A 23857-nucleotide genomic window follows, 5' to 3' on the forward strand; every position below is an offset into this window, starting at 1 on the left:
TAATTAAGAAAGTCATCATAACACTAATGGGAGAAATGATGGACCTTCAATAGAACCTCTGCTGGCCTGTAACATGCCTTTGATGGCCTGGGAAAGGGCATCCTTTTCTCTTGTCAGAGGAGGCTTCATGTGGCCCACAGGGCTTGGGGAGCAGAATGAGCTCTGGATTCTGGCTCCCCCCACCTCAGCCATGCTCCTTGTGCCCGCATACATGCTACAGGCACAGTGCACAGTGCCATCAGCCACTGTAACAGCCAGGATGTTACTGATTTAATGAATTTACCTGTAAAGGAGCACTGGTTAGTTCATACAAGGGTGCAAATTATTACATAATTAAATTTTAAAAGATGTGCCCATTTAAATCATCATTCCTAAAGCAATCTCATGTTGACGTAGAACTTAGCACAGGGAAAAGGCTGAGAATTTTTACTTTAGAAACAGCTGAGGTCCTCAGAAGCTTTGGGACAGATCTGAAATATGCTTGGGCTTGGGTATGAGATATACAGCCTGCCTTGCAAAACTTAGCATCAGTGACACGAAGCAGCTCAGGGATGTGGGGAGCACTGCAGAAGTTTAGAAAAAAATCTTTGTTAAGTAAGTAAGTTGCTCAGTAAAATCTTTGATGCCAAAAGTACTTAGCATCAGTGACACGAAGCAGCTCAGGGATGTGGGGAGCACTGCAGAAGTTTAGAAAAAAATCTTTGTTAAGTAAGTAAGTTGCTCAGTAAAATCTTTGATGCCAAAAGTCTGTACATATGGTGAGCAAGGCAAAATTGGATCTGAAAGCATATTTTGATTTATTGATTTTAGGTGAAGCTCTGCTACTTATCCTTTTTATTTTGGATTGAAAAAGTATGTAGTCCCCTTCAGTCATTTTTATTTCCTGGTTCTGGGGGTTGATTCTTCTTTAGGGAGCAGGGCCTATGGAATTTTAAAAGTTCCCATTCTCATAGGTAATGAAGTTCACAAAATTGTACATGTTGTGTTCCTAATGACCTTAATATTCAAGAACTAAAATCTCACACTGGAAATCCATTTGAAAACGAGTTGCTGCAGTGCTCATCAACTACCTGGACATGTCAAGTCATAGAAAGCAAAATTTCACAAACCATCCTTTCCCATAGATGAATCTGTAACCCATAACTGCTTAAGGAGAATTAGGCCTTGCTAATTGGGAACTGGACACATCACTCTAACTAGTCTTCAGTGGAGCTCTGCTGTGCAGAGAGAGAAGAGCAGTCAGATGTAGGGTAGAGGCAAGACCCACAGTGAACAACACTGTAAAGTAGAACATTTGGCTTTTGTGCCCTACCCCCACCTGCCCATTCTCCTGCCCTTCTGGCTGCTGATCTCCCAAAATGCCAGGTCCACCTTCGTCTTCCGTATTTCAGCAGCATTCCAGTTGCCACATTACTATTGCTCTCAAAATTTGCCAGTCCCTGGCCTTCTGCAAGGCAGTCATCTAAGCAATGGATCACTGTTGCCATCTTCATGAATGCTAACTTATTAGGGACCATCTTCCCAGTGTCTTTGTGCAGATTACTAGGGGCTTCTGGGGGCAGTGACCTAATCCAGTTGATGACTCCAACCTTGAGACTTCCAGGTTGCAGATGCACATGATAGCCTCCAAATCACAGGTGAGCAAGTGGTGGCTCACTCCACAAACTGTAGCCTTGTATATGGCTAGGGCCCAGAAGAGTTAAGAATTTTACCTTTTTTTTTTCTTTTTAACCATACCAAAATTTTATATGAGTTCTCTCTCCCTCATAGATAGAATGTTACAGACCGTCAAGTCTGGTATTCACAAAAAAATTTTAGTCCCTTGGGGTGCTTGGCAAAAACATGGCATGCTTTATTCTTCTCAGAAATTAAGCATGCACATAGGCATGTTAAGGCTTTTGAGAAATCCTGTAGTAAAGAGACCTATTTACCTTGCCTTAATCCAGCATTCTCCAAAATTATTTGACCACGTAACCTTTTTCCCCCAGCAGTAACACTTATTGATATCCCACGGAACTACTACTACTCCTTAAAACATACTTTGGAAATGTTAATCCAATTCAGTGAGCACATTTTAAAGATGAAGAAACTAAGGCCCAGAGCAGGTAAATGACTTGCCATAGTCTTTTCCCTCCTAGGCCCCCTTGACCAGCTATATCATGATGCTTCCTGGTAACCCACTGTTTCCCATCTGGTGGCCTATGACAAACATGACCCTGCAATCGGCCTTACCTCTACTACTAATGGATCTGAGCTCTGTTAATTATACACCTTTGGGTAGCATTTCCTTGTGGCCAACAGGGGGAATTTGCAAGAAAGATGATCAAGACTTGAGGTACAGTCTGTGACCAAAGAATACTGAAATTTATTAACCTAACTAGAGTTCCCACCCCTGACCTTGGCCTCTGGGTTTGAGTCAGCTGGGCCAGTGGACTATCATGACTGCCATAAAGGACAACCTGAAGGAGCAAGTACAATGACTCTGGTCTGAGCGAGTATTTCAGGCAACACCAGAGTCCAAGCCCCTTTGGGAGGAATGAGGTTGTGATAGGACTGTTTTGGGTGTAGGAAATTAGTAACTCCTTGCAGAATTACTAATTCTGTTCACCTAGAATTCAGTCTTTCTGTTTGGAAAAAGAAGCAATCTCAGTTCTTAGAAAAGAGATGATGTTTGTTTAATGGCCTCATGTTCTCTTGCTTCATGTTTCTTGTGAAATGTTTTAGGAAGATGAGTGTGATGATCTGATACTTAAATTTTGCTTCTAAGAGCCCATAGACTAGCCCACCTATGCTCTCACGTCATTATAGAGCACAGTCCCTCTAGCTTTCCCCCAAATACCACTCTTCACCTTTGAGCTTGTCTCCTACAAAAGCACCCACCCACAGACTTATAAGTGGCCACTCCTTCAGGCTCTACTGCCACAGTAACCTTACTATGGCAAGAAACACAACCAAACAAGTAATGACCCAAGCATTTTCAATTGTAACATTGCTGGGAATCCTGGTAGCCTAAACACTAACTCTGGCAGTACAGGATGAAAAGGGGCAACTCATCTCTCCCTAACCTCTAGAGCCAATTTCTACATTAGCAAACTATTAGTACCCTGAGGACACAAAAGAGAAGCTGCACCTAAACATGAAAGAGCATTGGACCAAAAACCAGAAGACTTGGATTCTGAGCCTCCCTGTACTGTGTATCCCTGGACAAGTCACTGAAATAAGGAAACTATGAGCAGCATTATTCCCAGACTCAGTATCTTTGTCTGCTAATGATACCTGCCCATCCACCTCACAAAGTATTTTGATAACAAAATAAAATAGTCTACATGAAGATGCTTTAAAATATATACAATCTTATACAAATTGTAAGATTCTGTTATTGAAATTTTTACAGCACATTATTCATTTACTGACATGAATCTTGCTAAAATGGCAACTTTTTTTTTCACTCCAGTGACGAACTAAAACTACGATATTGTTGCAACACCCTTATTTAGTGATGATTTTCAAAACGGCCCTTGTCACACTGCTGTTAGAAAATGACCACAGACATTTTCCATCATAATCTCCACTTAAACCAAGTGGATTTAATTTAAATCCACTTGAATCAAATTTGCGTTATTGCTCCAGACACCACTGATCTGATGTCCATGCCCAATGCCATGCAGGAGGCAAAGCAGTTTTCTGATATGTTTAGAATGCTATACACCAAGCTGTGTGCTATGGTGCATCCAAATGGCCAGCTCACTCTTTCACCTTTGTACTTGAGGCTTATGGGAGATGCCTTAAGGTGACAGTGGCAGCTATTAGAGGCTACACGATGGTATAGTTATATAATTATATAAGACTAAGAGCCTCCTGGTGAATTCTTGTGGTGGACTTATATCCTTTGAATAGAGCATAAGAAGAGAACCCTTTTCTCCACAAACAGTTACCAATCTGAACACACACACACACTAGCACATACCTCCTTAAGTGTCCCTGGAGTGATGATCAGCCGATAAGTTATATACATCGGGATGCAGATGAAAGATGAGGTTCCTATGCAGTAACCCAGGATGATGCTCCACTGAGGATAATTATACTGAAAAAGTCGTAGCTGTGGTGGGCTCATCAAAAAACTGCAAATGATGAACTAAAACAGAAATTCCAAGAAACATTAAAAAATCTTCACGATATCCACACAGAGACAGTCTGGATACCACAAACACTGAACACTAAAGCTAAGACACTTTCAGGAAATTGCCTAAGTGTTATATATCCTAGACTGAACTCTGACACAAAGAAGTCGCTAATTTCTGTGCCTCAGCTGCCAACAATGAAGCCGTTAGGGGCTTATCTTGATTTTCCTCCCTACCCCCCACCTCAGCCCCTACAGTGGGGATGCCAAGGCCTCAGAAGGTTATTTAGGGGGGTTACAGCGCCCCTTTCAGGGCAAAGGAGAAGAGACTGGCATCCATCAGGAGTGGTTTAGGCCCCGATTTGTGAGACAGTGGAGGAATAAACTGGGAGACCTCTCCACAGCTCCTGCCAGTCCTAGGGCTTCATATTTCTTTCTGCTTTGTTTTCATTTCCTCCTGCGTTTCTCTGCGGTGATTGTTTTTGGTAAGATGGAAGGCACCTAGGTCCAGGAGACATAATAAGGTTCTCAAGACCTGGAGAAGACTCAGGGTCCTAGGTAAGTTCTCCTTCTCCCCCCTTTCCTTGCATTAACCCCAGGCTAAGAACTGGGATTTCAACAAGGATGGCTCTGCCGTGAGGCATCTTGACAATAAATGACTGCCTGCCACAGGCCCTTGTAATGAAAGGAATAATGGAAGGAAAAAGCAGCTCAGTACACTTTTTACGTGAAAATTCAGTGAAGATTCCGACCAAGAAAAATTCCATGGTGTGCTCCCAACACTCGGTTTATGAGTTTTCTTATTTCAGTTTGGTTTCCAGAGACAGCGTAAATACCAGTTTTTGCCTAGTAACCGCTGTGCTGAAATCGTTATTGCTCTTGATTTAATTTTATCTTATTATTTCATAGTCATAAAGAAGACAGTAATGTAAATTATTTGTGGGCTTAAACATCTATTTATATCTTTTTTTTCTTTCTCTTCAGATAATAAAATGGGAAATTGTTAAACACACATTCATCTTCAGAACAGTGTTATCCTAAGTCCAGGAGGAAGCTTTCAAAACAGGAGCCCAGCCAATCGCAAACCTTTCTCTGGACAGACTCTCCTCAGCCCCAGACCCGGCTACTAAGAAAGGTAATTTTGAAACAGGGAAAGGTGGGGTCTGGTTAGGAGCCATCCCTGCTGTAACTCGTCTCATCTTGATGTCAGGTGTGTGAAACCTAATGCAGTTCAGGGAGGTCTCAAGCTCTCATTGTGGCCACTAAGTATTGCTCCAGACACCCCCTCGCACATCCCCACTTCCTCTTGCTCATATACGATATTTTTCTTCTTTATAACTTGGCTTCAGTGAAAAAGAATATTTTTAGTAAGCTACTCGTTGTTTACCTAAAGCAGCTTTAAAAAGCCCAGCCCACAGCAGGGGATCTGTTAAGTAAACCCAGAAGTGGAAGACAGATTTGCCTCCTCTTAATTGGGCCCTGGAGCACTTGCCTTTAGAGGAAGTGAGTAGAGTGAACATCACAGGAATTATGTCATGTCCCTGAACCCAGATCTGTACCTGGGTTTTGCTGGGCACGGAAACTCATTGGCTGTACACCAAGAGTTCACCCAGTTTGCCAGACAACCACAGAAATGAAACTACTAAAAGCCTGGGGCCAGGACTCGGGTAAGGCATATGAGACATTCACCTTGGGCACAACATTTAAGAGGATGTCAAAATTTCAGTAATCAAGAAATAATAATAATATAATATTTTAGTGCAATACTTTAAAAAGACAAGCTCTGACAGGGCCAGCTTAGGGCAAGGTGAGTGAAGTGAGACATGCAAGTATATGGTTGGATCCTGTGTTTATTTAAAACGTTGGTATTTTGTTCATCAGGGATTTTTTTTTTGCATTAATTTTGATTTTTAAAAACTACTGCATAAAAATAGTATTTATCGGGACTTCCCTGGTAGTCCAGTGGTTAAGACTCCATGCTTCCACTGCAGGGAGCAAGGGTTCGATCCCTGGTCAGGGAACTAAGATCCCACAAGCTGCGCGATGCAGCCAAAAAAAAAAAAAGTAGTATTTATCTTGACTACTGAGTTTTTTTGGTACCCCCGGAAATTTTACGTCCAGGATGAGTGCCTTGCTTGCCTTTCCTGAGTCTCAGCCCTGAACATCATTCCCTCCCTGTGTGGAGAATATGAAAGTAGACAAACAAACAAACATGGCTTCTTCCCTCAGGGAACTAATCCAATATCTCTCCTTCCTTTGAAAAACAAATGAAAAGATTTAAGTAGATTATCAAGAAGCACTGGTAACAATATAATAACCCATTTATGTCAGGACTTCTGCTTCTAGTAATGGCAGACTAGTGATCCAGACCAACCCTCTCACTGAAAACAACTAAAATTTCTGGATTTAAAAATACATTGTTTTAAATTTACCAAAAAGCAACAGTGAGCTGACAAGGTAATAAGGAACTACCAGGCCGAGATGTAGAGGAACACTGGAGCGCACAGCACACACCAGAGCCCCCAGGCCCTGAGAGTATCTGCTGCTTGGGGCAAAGGTTGGCTTTGGTTCTGGAAACCTCCAGGGTCCGGGGAATGGAAGTCAAGGAGGGATTCTGGGGTAGAGAGAGACACGTGCAGCATTATGGAGGCAAGAATGAGCACACTGTCCATCTTATAGGTTAACATAGAGATATGCAGGTACAGAAAAGCACAAAAAATAAAGAACTATCCCGAGAAAGTCAAAATAGAATGCAAAAAGGGTTGTTTTGAAAGAAGAGGAAGGCACAGCTGCATACATGTCGTAAGATGAAATGGATGGTCCAGATATCCTAATAAGCTGGAGCTGGACTGAAGGAACAGTCTCTGGCTCTAAAAGATCAAAAAGCTCCCCCCACCCCAAATCAAGTTACAGATAAATGAAAGAACTGAGAGTAATCCCTGGTGATGTGCACAGAGTCACTTTACCCCAGGCTACCTCACAGTGCACTTGGGATGTTAGCAGGGTGCTTATCCATCTTTGGGCAAACATCTCCTTCAGACGGGTACCAGGAGGGACGTAGGGGCACACGCAGCAAGGATGGAGTCAGCACTGAACACGTCCTGGCAAACAGGCAACCCTTGGAGCTGAGCTCTCTCATTCTACAATGAATGGATTCTACTTTTGACTCAGATCTACACCTGAGAAACCTGGTGGGGGGTGGGGGTGGTCTTTAAGAAAATGAATACAGAATTACTAGGACCCTTGTTAGGTCCTTCATGAGCAGCACAGTAAATACTTCCCCGGCCTTGAACAGTTCTTGTCATGTGACCTTGGACCCTAAGCCTCAATTTCTCTGAAACTGTGAAATGGGGAACTAGAACTCTACTTAATAGAATTGTTGTGACAGTTGAAACAGCAATGGGTGTTAAGTTTAGCGTAAAGTCTGGCCTGGCACTTACTGCTCAATGAACGTTATGTGTCATTATCACGGAGCAGGGGAGGGATGAAATAATGACAGAAACCAGAAGAGTGGTTAACTATGGGGGCACAGTGACTGGGAGGGGGCACAAGAGGGGCTTGTGAAGTACTGGTCATGTGTTTGTTTCTTGGTATGGTTTTAGCTACAAAATGGTGCTCAATTTATAGAATTTCACTGAGATGTACACTTATGATTTGCACACTTTTCTGTATATATATGTTACACTTCGATAAAATTTATTTTTTTATGAGTGTTTGTTTGAGGGTGAATCTTTCTCCAGGGCAAGAAGGAGAAGGGAAATGACAACTCACCAGGAGAAACAGAGGGCTGATGGCTACCCAGCAGATCCTCCAAAACCATCCAGGGCTGAAGCCAAGCATTTCCTTCACATCACTGCAGAACTGATTGATGCCTAAAATCATCCGAAAGAGAACGAGACTGACTGACTGAGAGAGGAACTAGACTGTCCTCCTATCCCTTGACTCTCAGAGAGAGTAGCAGCTCTGGAGTTTCTCCAAAGGAGGGGCTCGGGGGCACCAATCTGGTCTGAAAGTGAGATGGGGGACTTGTCACAAAAATGCACGTTACAGTAAGCAAAGCTCTTTCTACACAGAGTGGGAGGATTGGTGGACATCTGGGGAGGGACCTAAAGCCCCCTCTTGGTGCCCACACTGCCTTTCTAGGGTTTCAGCATATATCTGATTTTATCATTACTGTAGAAAAGGAAGTGGAATTTTGTCTAAAAATGGTGAACTCACTTAACAGAGACTGACTCTGACCATATGCTGGAAACTTTCAAGAGAAAATTTTAACCACACTATTGCTCATTCATATGTCAGATCAAGATCAAGGTTCTTCTCTACAAAGTAACTGGCATGGAAGTGAGGACTCGGGGGAGAAATCGACAAGGGGAAGGAAGGGTGCTCTGCAGTTGCTTCCCTGAAAGTGCCCAGCAGGTCTGTAACATCACACACCTTGAACTTGGTCCTCCGAAGTGCTGAGGAGGTGGGGAGGACTTCTTTCAAAAAAAAAAAAAAAGGGCTCACATGCAACTCAAAATGTGGGCCCCCCCCTTTATATTATGTGCAATGACACACATGTTAAAGCTGTTCTGCTATCATAGAAACTAGGAAAATATTTTCAGAATGAAATCATCACGTCTTGATTTTAAAGATGAAGAAAGGCATCTCTGAACTTGGTTTTCTTCATTTCCATTGCCTGTGCCCTCCTCATCCTCGCCCAGGGGCTCTTGGGATCCCTGCCCATGAACCTGTGTCAGCTCTCTCTCTCTCCGCTCCTGGTGGTTTCACCCTTATCAGATTCCATCCCACGATCAGGGGGGCGGGGGGGGGGGGGTGCAGTGTAAATTGGAGGCTTTACCAAGACAGATAATCCAAACAAACAGGAACATTCTTGCCTCTTCCCTAGAAGATAAGCTCCTAAACTCTGTCTCAGGGCTCTGGAGGGAGTGCTCGTTTGTGAAATTTAAAGTGGGGCCACTCTATGTAACAGCAGAATATTGTACACTCTGCAAATGCATTCACTGTGCACTAGTTCTTTGTTGTCTGTCCAATTCTTAGAGCCTGTCGGGATCTTAAGCAACCACTGTGGATGAGCTATAGGGAACCACTTCAGCCTGTCTCCACTGGGTAAACATATAAACTCAGAAGAAAAAAACGTCCTCCCAGGAGTGCAGGCAATCTGTTGCATAGAGTGTGGAGGAAGTGATGACCTGTTTTTGAAGAAGGGATGCAGGAGGTGACGTCTTGTACACCGGCCTGCTTTTCCCTGACGACATCAGCCCTTCTGTATTCTGGTGGCTACATGGGCTGGTGTAGGAAGGATCGTGGCTAGTGGAAGGGAGCATCTTACCATAGAACCAACACACAGCAATTGCTTCTATCAGGGCAACAGTGAGCACTGCGGGTCCCGTGGCAAACTCCTCCAGCAGCTTCACCACGTAGGCCCCTCCCTGGAAATGAGACCACAAACCTGGTTAAAGGCCCTCTGAGGCACTGCCTCCTCTTTACGACAGGAGCAAAAAGAACTTCTTAACTTAGGATAATTCTGGAAAATTCTCACCTTGGATCTAACATAAGTGTCCCAGAGCCTACTTCTTGGACTGGCCTTGGCAGGTGGGCAAGATTTCATCCCATCAGACACACCTCTTCCCGCCCTACAGGTCACTCTCGTCTTGTTTCCACTCCCCACTAAGCTTTAAGAGACAAACTCAAAAGCGCCTCTGGATCTGTTTTCAACTTTCTTCAATTTACTGAATACCTACTGTGTATTCTACCCCAGAAAATCTACAATACCAGACACACCGGGCCCAGTGGTCATGGTTTTGCCTCTGTCCTAACTCACAAATCCCTTGGGTCCTACTCAGGGCCCCACAACCCTGCTGAAGCTCCAGAGCCATTGGGGTCACGGCTTGAAGATGTTTATCTACAAAATCTGCCTTGAGTCAGAAGGATACACGCCTACAATGCCTATGGGTACTATCTGATGCCTGATTTACAGTTTGACAGTATTTGCCTTAGCTACCCCCCAAAAAAAAAAATCATATCACTGGAGAAGGTCTAAATTCTTTACCATTACAAATTCTCTGGAGGAGACGAAGTGACATTACAAATATGAGATGCCAGCCTCCAGATGTTCAGCATATCAGGACATCAGGGCACTATTCCTATGAAAGCAGCCCTAAGGACTGGAAATAGACTGAAAAGGCACATCTTAGTTTTCCTCCAGATAGTCTGTCAAGCCTTAAATCTAGTTGGATTTGCTGTAAAATGCTGAGCCTCCAGATACCACGCCCAGATTCTTTAGACAGATGCCACTAGAAACAACTTTTCTTCTTCTCCTTGATGACTAACTTTTTAACAGCAGTGACAACTTCTCTCCCTTTGGCCCCAAAGCCAGGGCATCATGTAGGATGGAAAGGAACAGCTTCTTGTAACATTCTGTTGCCCTAGGGGAGGCTCACTCTAAGTTTAGGGTTGTGGTACTCACAAAAGTCAGGGTGATCAGGGATCCAAAGAAGCAGGTAATGACCACGCTGAGCACAAACCACTCCCGGCGCTTGGACCAGATGTGTGGAAACTCATCCAGCACGGCTGTGATCACCCCCTCCAAGCCTGCAAACTGAGAGGGGCACACAAATGGTCACTGTGTAGACTTTGGGACAAATCTGCTACCTCTAGGACAGTGAACAGAAGGGAGGGGTTAGATTGCCAAGTGACCTGTCAAGCTGATCGTGACCAGTTCCCCCTACTCACCGGCCCTCACTGGAAACATATCTCCGTTTTACCCCGTCATTTAGAACCCATTCCTAAGGACATCAAGGAAAGAAAGTATAGCACATGGACAGGACTTCTTTACATGAGGTCTCTCGGGGAGACTTTGGTTGCACCAGAAACGCCAACTCAAAGCTGAGACTCATTCCACACTAATGATATGAATGCTGGGCTGCAGGGCACTGAGACACAAGTGTGACCTTGCCCTGGCCTCCAGGTGCTGCCAGTCTGGTCAAGGGACAGTGCACAGTCAGTGCACAACAGTTCACATATGCTGAGCTCTTGGCCTGTGCCTGGCACTTTACCCTCATCCCATTAATGCCTCTAATGTACTAGAGGGCAGTAAGCACCCAAGTGAACAGGGGCTGAGGGAGCACCAAGAGGGAGCAGCCAACATGGCCTGGGGTGGCCAGGATGGGAAGGAATGGGTAGCTTCCTTCCCCTCCTCCTCCCCCCCTTCTCCCTCCTCCCGAGAGCTGGATTTCTCTCCCCATTCACTTACCGTGCTGTCCAAGCCCAGTGTGATTAACATCAGGAAGAAGATGATGGCAAAGAACGTGGATGCCGGCATGTTGGCTATGGCTTCCGCATATGTGATGAAGAGCAGGCTGGGGCCTGAGACAGAGCGGGAAAGAGGAGGAGGTGGTCGCTGAGGCCTGCCCTACAAAGATGTCTCAGGAGAAACTTGGCTACACCAACAATTACAATTCCTGTCACAAAACCTTACATGTGAATCAGGGTTGGACATGTACCAAATGCTTCCTCACACCCCACACCATCCTACCTGGACATCCTGGGAGGCAGGAAGGGAACAGTATCCACCTTGAAGAGTGTGCACCCTCAACCAACATGGAGAAACGAAACAAACCTGAGACCTCAAGACTAGCAAAGCTGAGCACATGAATTAGAGTGTCCACTATATAATAATTCAGTGTTTTTTTTTTTTTTTCAACATGAGGATTGATACATCTCTGAAGTCTCACAGCGTTTAGCTCTCTCTTTAGCTCCGGAACAGTAGGAAATGTTATACTGATTTCAGAAGAATCATAGAGGCCTCGGAATAAAGACCTCCAGCTATTTTGAAGTCCTTTTTGATAGTATGAGGGACATGTCTTCAACCTCTCATGGACTAGATAGGCCGCCCTTAGTTTGGGGCATGGAGTTCATCAGAGCACCGTGTCGGGCTAAAGACAGATGTATGTTTGCAAGAAAGCCCTGGGACTCCATCCACAAGATCCCATAACCTCTTCTTCAACGTCTGTCACTCTTTTTCCATGAAACCTTACAGTACAGTAGAGTGCTATATCATCTACATCTAATTTTTCTGCAAAGGATTAGTAATCATTTGCTTACTAGACTTGGACCCATCACAGGACCCAAACACACTTTTTTTGTTCTGTTTTGTTTTTTTTAAATAGGAATTGCTATCTATCTATTTATTTATTTAGGCTGTGTTGGGTCGTCGTTGCTGTGAGCGGACTTTCTCTAGTTGCAGCGAGCAGGCTTCTCATTGCAGTGGCTTCTCTTGCTGCGGAGCACGGGCTCTAGGCCAGCGGACTTCCAGCCCCATTACCACCATGGAAAGGGTTGAAATTTCCAAGGCAGTAAGTTTCTCTAAAACCTTTGAGAATTTTAAGAGGAACATTTAGAAATAATGCAAAAGTTAGATATTTGTAAAGATCCAAAGAGCAGCAAAGCAATTCAGTGGGAGCCAGGAACCCAAACAAAACCCGAGGTCCTACCTGCATCTTTGGCCACCTCAGACACATCTTCGTTCCTCATCTCAGCCATATACCCCAGCACTGTGAAGATGACAAATCCTGAAACGAAGCTCGTCATGCAATTCACCACACTGGTCACCAAGGCGTCTCTGGAGCAGAAAACCCAAGGGGCCTGAGACATTTCCAATTCAGGAATCTAAGGAGCATCTGTCTCCAGCTGTGACAAGGGTGAGTGGGCTGAGCTCACAGGGACTTCAAGCCTGTCCGTGTGTCTCCTCCCCTCCTCCCAGGGCCCAGCCTCTCAGACGGGTTGCATTACCTTGAAGCACAAGCTGCTGTTATCACCACGCATGGCATGGGGAGAACAGCAGTCAGGGGTGGTTTTAAGAGATGATTTTGTTGTAAACCAGCACAGCACAGACCTCTGGATTTCAAACAAGGCTTGCTCTGAAGCAGGGCCTGAGTTGCAGCGGGGGCCAGGAGGAGGCCTTGGCCTTACATTTGTGAAGATCTCAGATTTAGACTTTTGACATTATGTGTAAATGAGGTTATAAGAGTGCCACAAAGATCCTGACACTTTTAAAAGAGGACCTCATCATACAACTTTAGGCTGGTGTCCCAATGCAAGGCCACATTGCTTAGGGTGCATGTAAATTCCTTTTTTTTTTTTAAAGATAATTCTATAATTATCTTACGAATAGCACAGTCAGACTGCTGGACATTGCCATCTGTGATAGAATATTAAGACAAAGTTAACTCTAAAGATGAGGAGTGATATTTAAATCATAATTGGCGCCATGCTCCCTGTTTTGTCACATTTCTGAAATGAGATTTTGACATAAAAATTATGGCATTCTATGTTGGTCAAAGTAGTTCAATCATTATTCTTTTTGTGTATATATACATAAATAAATTATCACAATTTTTGTTGTTAAATACATTAACAGGTCAAATCTAAACATTGGATGTATGTTGTGATTTTTGTAAACCTGCTTTGGAATTTCTTAATTTTTCCTGACATATAGAGAATCTCACAAAACGGAAGTGGCCTTGAGCCTCTCTCAACCCGAGTGGCCTGGGTGAGGCTATGGTCTGGGTGAGTGGTCAGGCACCTGTGGCACCCCTGAGGGTCAGAGTGTCAACGTGGCCTAAGCCTGGCCAGGTTTGAGGCCATCGGTTTGATTGCTTTCCTCCAGACCAGCTGACTTACACTCACTCCACTTTCAAGCTTTGCTTGGGGGGCCCCAGATACTCACTGGTAACAGTTGTTGTTGAATTTGTTGTAGCTCGCAAAAGCCAGCAGGACCCCAAAGCCAGGACCGAGAGAGAAGAAGATCTGGGCGGCCGCATCCACCCACACCTGCAACACAGCAGAGGTAAGGGCCAGGGCTGAGACCCAGGCCATCGCTGAGCACCAGTGGGGCCAGCGCCCTCATGCCTCCATGTGGCTACATGCAGAGGCAAAAAACAGGCTTCTCAGGGCTCCTTCCAGGGCTGGCCACATACCAAGTGCAAACAAATGTGAGTTCTCTTCCTATCACTTAGACATAAACCAACGCAGTGGCCTCAACTGTACTTTTCATGCTTGTATTTCTGGTTTAAAGCATCACTGCAGACTTGCCGCTGAACCCAAATTTCAGTTGTTCCTACTGTCCTATTCGGAGGACTAGCTTCAGTTAGTAAAAAGACAGACAGGTGCACACTGCTTTCCTCATTATCTTACCCCTGTCTCCAGGAGTTTCTGCCAGTTGGGTTTCAAATAGAAGAGAACTCCCCTCCAGGCTCCGGGGAGGGTGGCCCCCCTCACCAGCAGGATCGAAAGGATGATGTAAGGGAAGGTGGCTGTCACCCAAACCACCTGTAAGGAAGGAAACATAGGTTATCACCACATGAATGCTGGTGTCTTATTCTTGAAAACCTCCAAGAAAGAAGATCCACCTCTTTTTTTTCTGTAATTTTAGGAGGCAGGGTGGCAGAAAGATCACAGCCTTTAAAATCATACAGGGATCTGATTCCCTGCTTGCTGGTACTAACTACCTCTAAACCCACTCCCCATCTGTAAGATGGGGAAAATACCTAGCAGGAGACAAAGTAGCCAGTGTATACAAAACACTGTACATGGTCCATGATGGGTTTTCAGTAAATTATTGCCACTATTATTAGTTATGACACTACCAGCATGTTAAAGGAATTTTTTAAAAATCATATAATGGTTCTTGGGATTGACCCATTTCTAGAATTTTCTAACCGATTTGGTGACGAGAGACTGAAAATCATGGAATGTGTTTGGTGTAAAGGAAAACATGTCCCCCTGTCTCTGGCTATCCAGGCCACTGAATTCTGAGTTAGATCCTCCAAGGCCCCTTGGTAGGCCTGGATCAGCAGCCAGAGTCCTCCTCACCTTGCCAGATGTTTTGACACCTTTCCAGATGCTAAAGTAGATAATAGTGAAGATCAGCATGATGCAGAGGGCAAGCTGCCAGCTGATGCCCCCCAGGTCCTGGAGCCCCTTTGACCGGTGGATCTGCAGGACGTGGCGCCTGAGTGAATGAGAAAGAAGGGCCGGTGACGTGGTCTGAACAGTTACCTGAGCATACTGTGTGTGATACCTCTGGGAGGATGCCAAGAGAAAAAAACGGACACAGCACTGCAAGGATCAAGTGGTCAGCAAGCCTCGGGAAGAGCTGGGAGGGGCTCTGCCCATCCTGAAGGAGAGAACAGGGCAGTCAAGCCGACCAACCCTGGGAAGAGCGCTCGGCCCAAAAGCAGACTTCCAGGTCTCCTTCCTAGGCTGGGATCCAACGAATGACTAACATGACTGGCTTCTGGGTGCATGAGGATTTGTATGTGTGGGCAGTGGGTCCCTTCCCCACCCCAAAACAGCTCCCTTTGGGCTGCTATTGCCTGAAATTCCAGCATTAAAGAAAACTACCTACTCCAGGCATCTTCTTCCAAAGGGTAGATCCCACGTATTAAGTGAATACATGAAACCAGAAACTCTTTGCGTAGTTTCAAACTATTGAAGTAGTGGGAGGCTTTGCTTACATGACAGCTGGCTGCAAGGAGGGCCCAGGAAGAAAGGCAGTTTTGATGCAGGGGAATCATTTTGGAATGTGAAGGTAGGGACTGGCCTGGGCACAACAGAAAAGAGGGGGACGGCGCAGAGGCCCAGACTGTGGAGCACTCAAGGTAGTCTCCCAACTCCCTCACTCACGTTTACTCCCCCTCCCCGATAGCTTCATCTCTCAGAAATCCATCAGCCAAGAGGTAAAGAGCCCCTGGCTCCCACCTCCCTCCTAAGAAGCCAAAGCCCAGGGGTGTGGCCTGCCCCGAATAGGCCACCCCCTCACTTACATGCACTTACGTATAAAATTCTTCTGCAGGGGATGTTGAATGGAGTGTCCAGGTGATGTTGTCCTCGGAGAAGTAGTTAGTGCAGTTGCCAGTGTTCCAGGAGTTCTTACAGCTGGTCCAGGGCAGCTGGGCCGCAAAAGAGGAGATGAGGTAGTAGAGCGCCCAGGCCATGATGGTGTTGTAGTAGGAGGCGATGTAAAAGGCAATGATGCAGATGGCGTAACCGATCCCTGGGAGAGAGAGGGTGAGGGAGGCCAAGTTTCAAGGGCAGCCCAGCAGCTAAGCAGGGCATAGGAGGCACTGCAGCCCAGGTGAGGGGTAAAGGTGGGGCTGCCATTCATTTCATCCTCCAAAGACTCCAGGAGACAGTGGAAAAGTGGCAATATGGTAGATTCCTTATTTGTATTTGCAAGGTTACATGTTTTAGAAAATGTGTACATGTGCTATTAATGCTTTTTCTATTTAGTTTACTTTTAATTGCCATTTATTCTATTTTACTTTTAACAATCTCATACTGCTTGAGCAGTCAAAACCTTAACTACTCAAGTTATCTCCCAGGGATACCTAAGGCCTAACTGAATCCAGAAGAAGGTCCCCAGCTCGACCCATTGATAGAAATCATCACTTCCTTGGAGGACCCACTCACCCACCCAAGCCTTTCCGTTACCTTTGAAAATTGGGCAGATTTTCCTCCATATCGAAATGCATCCATTTCGGTGGTACTGGCCCAGTGCGAGCTCCATGTAGAAGAGCGGGATCCCCCCGAAAACGGCCATGATAGTGTAGGGTAGGAGGAATGCCCCTGAGGCAGATGAAAGACAGTTTCACTCCCTGCCCACATCTGACCCAGGACAGCCCAACTGATCTGGACACACAGAGCCATCTGATGCTCCAGAGTCATGAAGCCACCCTGTCCTGAGTGACCTCACACGGTGCTCCCCTGGTCTTAGTCCTTTGCCAAAAGTAGTAGTAGACAGAGCTCCACAGTGAAGTGAGGTTTGGGAGGAGGCAGAGAGTACGTGGAAAGGAAACTGGGTCTGGGAGTCAACAGAAGAGGCCCTAGGACCAGTTCCACTTCTAACTGCCTGGAGGACCCTTCTCTCTGGGCCTCTTTTTCTTCCACTAGAAACTGACGGGGTTGAGAAGAACTGAGGTTCCCAGACCCAGCCACTCATCATAATCACTGGTAAGCTTAAAAACACACACCCACCCTGACCTCCTGAAGCAGAAGCTTCAGGTATAAGTATAACAAAGATTATTTTAAGCTCTCCAGGTGATTCTGATGCAACCAGTACATGGACCAGCATTTGGGACCCTTGGAACAGATCTCCTGTGACAACCTGTACAACAGCTGCAATAGTCTGTTGACTACTGCAAATCACTGAATTAGTATCTTTGTTCATCTGTATCCCTGGCTCTAGACACTTGACTACTGATGTTTGGTTATATTTCCATAACTCCACGGAGCCAGAATGCTCCCTCCTGAGGCAGATTTGCAGGTATGGCTGAAATTTGCAGGTAGTTTGCTACAGAATGAGAAAGTGCAGAACTGCTGCATCACTGGAGATGCTGGTGTCTCCTGGCTCTTGTGGCTGAGGCAGAATTTGGGTACACCATGCTGGGGATTGCTCACCTGCAGCCTGAGTTTCAGCCCAAAGGGTGAGCCGGCTGTGATTTTTCCCTGACAACTTTCCCTCCCATAAAGTGTTCTGAACCTAGAAATCTGAAATCTGTGCAACTCAGAAAGGTTTCATCTAACTTACAATCACACTGGGTAAATCTGGCTTGAGAATAATAACCATGTTGTGTTCTCATGATGACATTTGTCCAAAGGGTTTGCTTGACTGGCTTTACAGTAGGGAATGAGTGTAGGGGAAACATCACCGGTGACCCAACCCCTTATATAATGCTCAGGCTACAGGCGGGTCCTCCCAAGCTGGAGATAAGATGATTCCAACTTCTGCTCCTCCCAGGCCAGGAGCGCTGGGCTTCCCAGCACTCCCTCCACCCCCCACCCTCTTGGAATAGCCTTTGCAGCTGAATGGACCCAGGTCCTTAAAAGATGCAGCAAATCCAGGCAACTCTGTGTCAGGTCATGGAGGAAATGAGGGGGACACAAACGAATTATCCCTCAAACCTCATTTTAGTTGCCCTCCTAAATCTGTTGCCAGAGCTCCTGTCAAAATAAATGACTGGGACTCCCCTGGTGGCGCAGTGGTTAAGACTCCAAGCTCCCAATGCAGGGGGTGCAGATTCGATCCCTGGTCAGGGAACTAGATCCCACATGCGTGCCGCAACTAAGGAACCTGTGAGCCACAACTAAGGAGCCCATGAGCTGCAACTAAGGAGCCCACATGCCGCAACTAAGATCTGGTGCACCCAAATAAATTTTATAAATAAATAAATAAACAAACAAACTGATTTGACTCCCACTTCTGGTCCTTTTCCTATTCTGATAGCAAGTCCATTGTCAAAACAGAGGCCCCATACCTACCCACTCCTCCACCCTGCTCTACTCTCTGGGGCTCCCATATCTATGCCTACAATCAGCTACTATTTTTGATAATCTGCAAATAAACTGCTCTGTAGGCATTAGGGATAGTAGGAGGAATAAGAAATCGTCTCTGGCCTCAAGAATCTAACACTCTTGTAGGAGCTATAAGGCATATCCATATATGGTTTGGGGCTGGCATTAACGTGGCTGGGTTCAGCTACGGATCACGCCCAGATTGTAACTTAAGACTGTGGACTTGAGCTGATGCCGTCTCTGCCCTCACACAGGTCCAAAGACCCAGCAGGGTCTGGGAACGTGGAGCCACTTCCCAATTCTTCCTTCCACAGATCTAAGCTCTCTGGACTCTTCTGAGCAGAACCAGCCGGCAGGACTGAAAGAACTCAGCATAGTGCTGATGCTCATTCCCCCACGTCTCACTTGGAGGAGAGCAGGGCTTGTATAATGCAGGGATGAGAAGGGGGCTCTTCCACAGATGAAGCATTAATGATGCTGAAAATCTGGTGAGGTCAGGTTCAGGAGAGCTTTCATTCAACTTCATGACCCAGAGAGCCGCAGACATGCTGACTTAAAGTTTTGGCTTACTGGAGATTTGTCTTTTAGACTAGTTTGAAAGTCTAAGCAACCATGTTCCCAGATGCATTATCAGTTAAACAAGACAGAAAAGACATGATTTATCCTCTGGCCTCCCAAGAGGATCTACAGACCACCCCTGGGTCACAGCCTTTGCTTGCAGCCCATGATACTGACCCCCTCCATTCTGGTAACAGATGTAGGGAAAGCGCCAGACATTGCCCAGGTCCACAGCGTAGCCAATGACGGAGAGGAGGAAATCCATCTTCTTGCCCCAGGTCTCCCGTTCCCCTGGATGAACCTCAGCCACTAGGGCGGTGGTGGCAGCCGGGATGGAATGCTGAGTGTCGTCTCCTGCACTGGGGCTTGGAACCGCTGAGTACCCATTCGAGATTTGGCCGGACTCTGCCTTATCCCCAGGGGCAGGGACACCCTTCTGTAGAACACCATTTCCTTGACAATCTTCTCCATCCTTATACGCTGATAGCTCCTGGGAATTTAAGGGTGTGGTCTCCATCCTACTGGCTAGTAGATGATGCTGACACCCATGTGCCGAGGACCGAACTGAATCCTTGGTGCTCGGATCTATGAGTCTCCTCAGCACTTGATATCAGTGGGGTTGAGAGCTCTGTTGGAAAGGCACACAGAGAAAGGAAAACAGAATTAGGCATTTTACTTGTCTTTGGTAACTCATCATACATCTTGAATTACATTAGTTAATGGGATTATGAAGGCATCTGTTAAATGTGAGACACCCTGTTTGCTATATGAGAGTCAATAAAATCAACTATGGCCGCAAAAAAAAAAAAAAAAAAAAAATCAACTACGGCCACTCGCCTTCTGAGACGGATCGCATTCTGCCTGTGGTCAATAAACCTGCTTTCACTTTACTATGGCTTGCTCTTGAATTCTTTCCCGCACGAAGCCAAGGACCCTCACTTGGCTGGCCTGTCCCAGGAACTCATCCGAGACCTGGGACGTGACCATCCTTCCATGATCCATTTTCTGTAAACTCTTTACAAAAGGATATTAATAAATCTGCTTCTTGCCTATCAAAAAAGTTTTAAAGTAAAGTAAAATCAACTACATTTTTCATCCTATGCAAGGTATCAAATCACAACCAAGTAATTGAAAAGGAAAAAACAACAACAGGACAACAAAAATAGCAAATAACCAAGGTTTTGCCTAGGCTCTATTAAGAGCAAAGTATTGACCTCAATTTGAGGGACTGGAATCCCACCCTGGAGTTTACCAGTGGACTCAGGAAGAACAAAGCTTCACTTCAACAGTTTCGCAGAGCACTTACTTTGTCTTGGATGCTGTGCTGGGAAAAGAGTAACAAAGAAGCAGTTTCTGGCTGCAAATAGATAAGGACAGTCCTCTCCATCATTTAAACTGAACACTCAAAGTATATTTTATATAAACTATAGGTGTAACTTAAAAAGGAAGAGAGCATAGGAAAGAGATGAAGAGGCCACCCTTTGTGAGGCACCCCTAGCTCCTTAGCTGTAGACTTTTTCACTCTTGCTGGAGCCCAGCTCTGAGAAACCTTTGGGCAGATTCTAGCTGCCTCCAGCTGTGTCCAGTCCGTCTGTGCCTTGCCTTTCTGCATTCCCATCATGCCTCTGCAAGTCCCACTGAGCCTTAAATGTCACTGCTGCTCACCATTCATTCTTCTTGCCACTCCCCAGCAACTCCTGAGGCTAATCCACTTGTGTTCTGCAACAGTGGGCAGGCAGGGTCACCTCTCATCCACGCTGGAAGAGCCAGAGAGAAGAGCGTGGAGGTTACACATACCAGTGTGACTGGTGTCTCTGCCCCCACATGCCTCAGGGCTGCCGTGCCTTCATGTCACTGCTGTGGGCCAGGGTACAGGGAAGTCAGCTCAGCTCCCTGAGATGTCAAACATGGGGTAGAAATCCGAGCCCTTTCGGACTTTAAACCTATGGCCTGTTATAAAGTAGTAAGGAGCCAGGACCTTCTAGCTAACTTCATTCTTCTGGGCTTGAACTTTGTTTCTGCTTAGCTCAAATCACATTATACCTTTCTAGGAAAAGATGTCCAGGGATACTGCTACTGCTCTTCATAACTGCAAAGATCTGATACTAATCCTCCAAATCCAACAGTAGGAGGCTGGCTAGGAACTGGTAGCTCATAAAAAATGTGAGTGTATGTCTCCTACCCTGGTGGGGCTTTCGATGACTACAACTTAACTATCCACGTGTGGAAATGTGGGGACAAAAATGTAGTGAGTGAAAAATTAGAACACAAAGTATGTAGATTCACACTGATGACTATGCACATAAATATTGGCAAGGATCAGAAATGAACACAGGGGATGCAACTAATTAGAGTTTCATGTTTACTGGGTAGTTTCTTTCTGTAAAGTAGAAAATAAACATTTTAAAGGGATTGATTGATGCCAAAAATATCACAGCAACAAGAGAGAAACCATCTCTATGTAGCGAGGGTGTGTGTGTGTGCGTGTTAACGGGGTGGGGTAGGTGTCCTGGGTTCCACCCTATCTAACTGGCCCCCGCCCCCGACCCTATCCCGGGTTCAAGGAGGCAAACATGACCCATAGAAGGATATGAATTTCTGACAGAGTGATCTAGATAAAAACCTGTTCTGCTTATCTTTATGCTGCTGTCCAGCCTTCCCTGCCCCCACCCGTTCCCTGAGACCTCAACTAGACTTGACGGACTTTTAAAATAACCACACATCCTCTCATCCACCATAAGGTACCATTTACTAGGCTAAGGGATTTTTTTTTTTTTTAAGTTTTTTTTTTCCTGCAGTTGCATTTTTAATTAATTAATTTACTTATTTATTTTTGGCTGTGTTGGGTCTTCGTTTCTGTGCGAGGGCTTCCTCTAGTTGCGGCAAGCGGGGGCCACTCTTCATTGTGGTGCGCGGGCCTCTCACTATTGCGGCCTCTCTTGTTGCGGAGCACAGGCTCCAGACGCGCAGGCTCAGTAGTTGTGGCTCACGGGCCTAGTTGCTCCGCGGCATGTGGGATCTTCCCAGACCAGGGCTCGAACCCGCGTCCCCGGCATTAGCAGGCAGATTCTCAACCGCTGCGCCACCAGGGAAGCCCAGGCTAAGGGATTTTTATTTTAAGGTGTTTCTGTTTTTGTTTTTGAGAGAGATGAGTTGTCAATATATTTAAATACACAGCTAAATTAAACCTGAACTTGGCAGTCTCTGGTTGTGTTGTTTGAAGAAGGCCTCTGTACTTCCCTCCAGCCTATATCAATGGCATGTTTTCCACATTAAACAGTGAAGAACTTGCAGACCAGATGGCAGAAACAGAGCTTTACCACGTGCGGATGGTCAGACGGCACCCAGCTGACAGACCCTGCCTGTGACCGAGGGCCCCCTTCCCTGGTCTTTCTTTTTCCACCTTCAAAATTTTACCCAAAATTTTCTGTAGGAACATCTTCCCATCTTTAATACTGCAGCTTTCCTCTCATTTAAATTGAAGCTCAAAGAGCAACTGTATCACCCACCCTTTCTCTGGCATGTCCACCACAGTCTCTAGAAGGGAAACATCACCTATCTCTGAAGAATACATTGGCGGGGGAATAAACGTTTAGCCATACAGTGGCTCCGTCACCCTCCTGCTGCAAGAGTCGTGTGAATTTTTCTAGATTTCATTTACTTCCTCCCTTGGGGCACTCTGCAGGAAGTTGAAAAATGTGTGTGGGCTGGTGAACTTTGGTTGGGCAATGTATGTTCTTCAGGGTTCTCAGAGGTTCAGCCCCCAAGGTATTTGATCTTGATTTCTCGGCAATTGTTATAAGCAACTCCTAGAAGAATAATACACCAGACTATTTTTGCTGAGCATTACAAAAGGTCTTGTTTCCTAAAATATCCCTCAGCATTAAAAAAAAAAAAAAAATCATCAACAGCTGAAATAGCCCAAGTCATAAGAAAACCTGTTCAGAGGGTCCTTTAGCCCAATCATGACTTCAGGTTGCCTCTCCCCTGAGGCTGGTCTCTCTCCATCCAGCTGTGCTTTCTGGGTTTCTCTTATTGGGCTCCTGCCCCAATCATAGAACCCGGGGTACAAATAGATAAGTTACAGCCACACGAAGCCACCGAACAGGCAGGAGATGCACGTCTCCTTTTCTTCAAATCACTCCTCTGCCTATTAGAAGAAAGCTCCTCCCAAAGACTAATCTGTCATCCAGGAGCAGATGGCCGGGCCTGGGTTCCCTTCTGCCTGCAGGATGCTGCCTGTGGATCCAGACTCCTTTCCCATTTTCCTGATTCTACAGAGCACTGACCAACTTTTCCTACTGAGACCAGCAGATAGCAATAGTTGAGAGCAAGCTGGCCCAGGAATATAGAAGGAAGAGATGTTAAGAAGGTTGCTTTCTAAGAATGTTGTCTTGAAAGCTTTCTTTTTTAAAAGGTATTTTTATCCTGCTGGGTAGAGAGACTGCAAATGAGTCCACTATTACAGCTGTGTCCTCTTCCATGCAGACTTGAGTTTCTCCGTGGCCAGAAACAGCCCCAGAAGCCTCCCTGTGCACCTTGAATGTATGCCATTTTCCTGGGCTGAGCAGGTGACCAGCTGTGGGTGGGGCCATGCACGTCACCCAGCTCCATGGTAGGATGACAGCTTGACACGCAGGAGGCTCATCCCCCAGGGGTCCGCACACGAGGGGCCGAGCAGTGATGCACTTGACAGAATGCTCGTATTAGTCCAGGGAGTGGGCTAATTCACTCCATCTCCCCCCCACCCCCCAGTAAAAAGGACTGTTTCTACTTAAACTTCTCCTGATCAAATCTCCATTCCTCTTTGCACAAACTTGGTCT

The 23857-nt window shown here is 45.8% G+C and overlaps 1 protein-coding gene and 1 long non-coding RNA gene across 6 annotated transcripts in view; one reads left to right on the top strand and one right to left on the bottom strand.

Moving 5' to 3' along the window:
• Positions 1 to 23857, bottom strand: part of SLC6A4 (solute carrier family 6 member 4) — a 35586-nt gene that overhangs the window by 2520 nt on the left and 9209 nt on the right. The window contains exons 2-13 of one of the 5 annotated variants that reach the window (XM_082371857.1): positions 19211 to 19661; positions 16616 to 16750; positions 15959 to 16178; positions 14996 to 15134; positions 14318 to 14452; positions 13851 to 13954; positions 12616 to 12743; positions 11376 to 11488; positions 10590 to 10721; positions 9453 to 9552; positions 7892 to 7992; positions 3968 to 4135 (exon numbers count right to left, since the gene is read on the bottom strand). In XM_082371857.1, coding sequence (XP_082227983.1) covers positions 3968 to 4135; positions 7892 to 7992; positions 9453 to 9552; positions 10590 to 10721; positions 11376 to 11488; positions 12616 to 12743; positions 13851 to 13954; positions 14318 to 14452; positions 14996 to 15134; positions 15959 to 16178; positions 16616 to 16750; positions 19211 to 19550 — 1815 coding nt within the window. In that variant the 5' untranslated portion in view covers positions 19551 to 19661. Of the gene's footprint in view, positions 1 to 3967; positions 4136 to 7891; positions 7993 to 8141; positions 8599 to 9452; positions 9553 to 10589; positions 10722 to 11375; positions 11489 to 12615; positions 12744 to 13850; positions 13955 to 14317; positions 14453 to 14995; positions 15135 to 15958; positions 16179 to 16615; positions 16751 to 18880; positions 19188 to 19210; positions 19662 to 23857 lie in introns of those variants that run through there. The other 4 variants (XM_082371861.1, XM_082371859.1, XM_082371858.1 and 1 more) reach the window with 4 other exon arrangements.
• Positions 4143 to 7998, top strand: LOC309618316. The gene is made up of 2 exons (XR_014238405.1): positions 4143 to 5255; positions 7861 to 7998. It is a non-coding gene; the product is annotated as an uncharacterized lncRNA (long non-coding RNA).

Source organism: Balaenoptera borealis (assembly GCF_965194805.1).
Source record: "Balaenoptera borealis genome assembly, chromosome: 20".
NCBI lineage: Eukaryota > Metazoa > Chordata > Mammalia > Artiodactyla > Balaenopteridae > Balaenoptera > Balaenoptera borealis.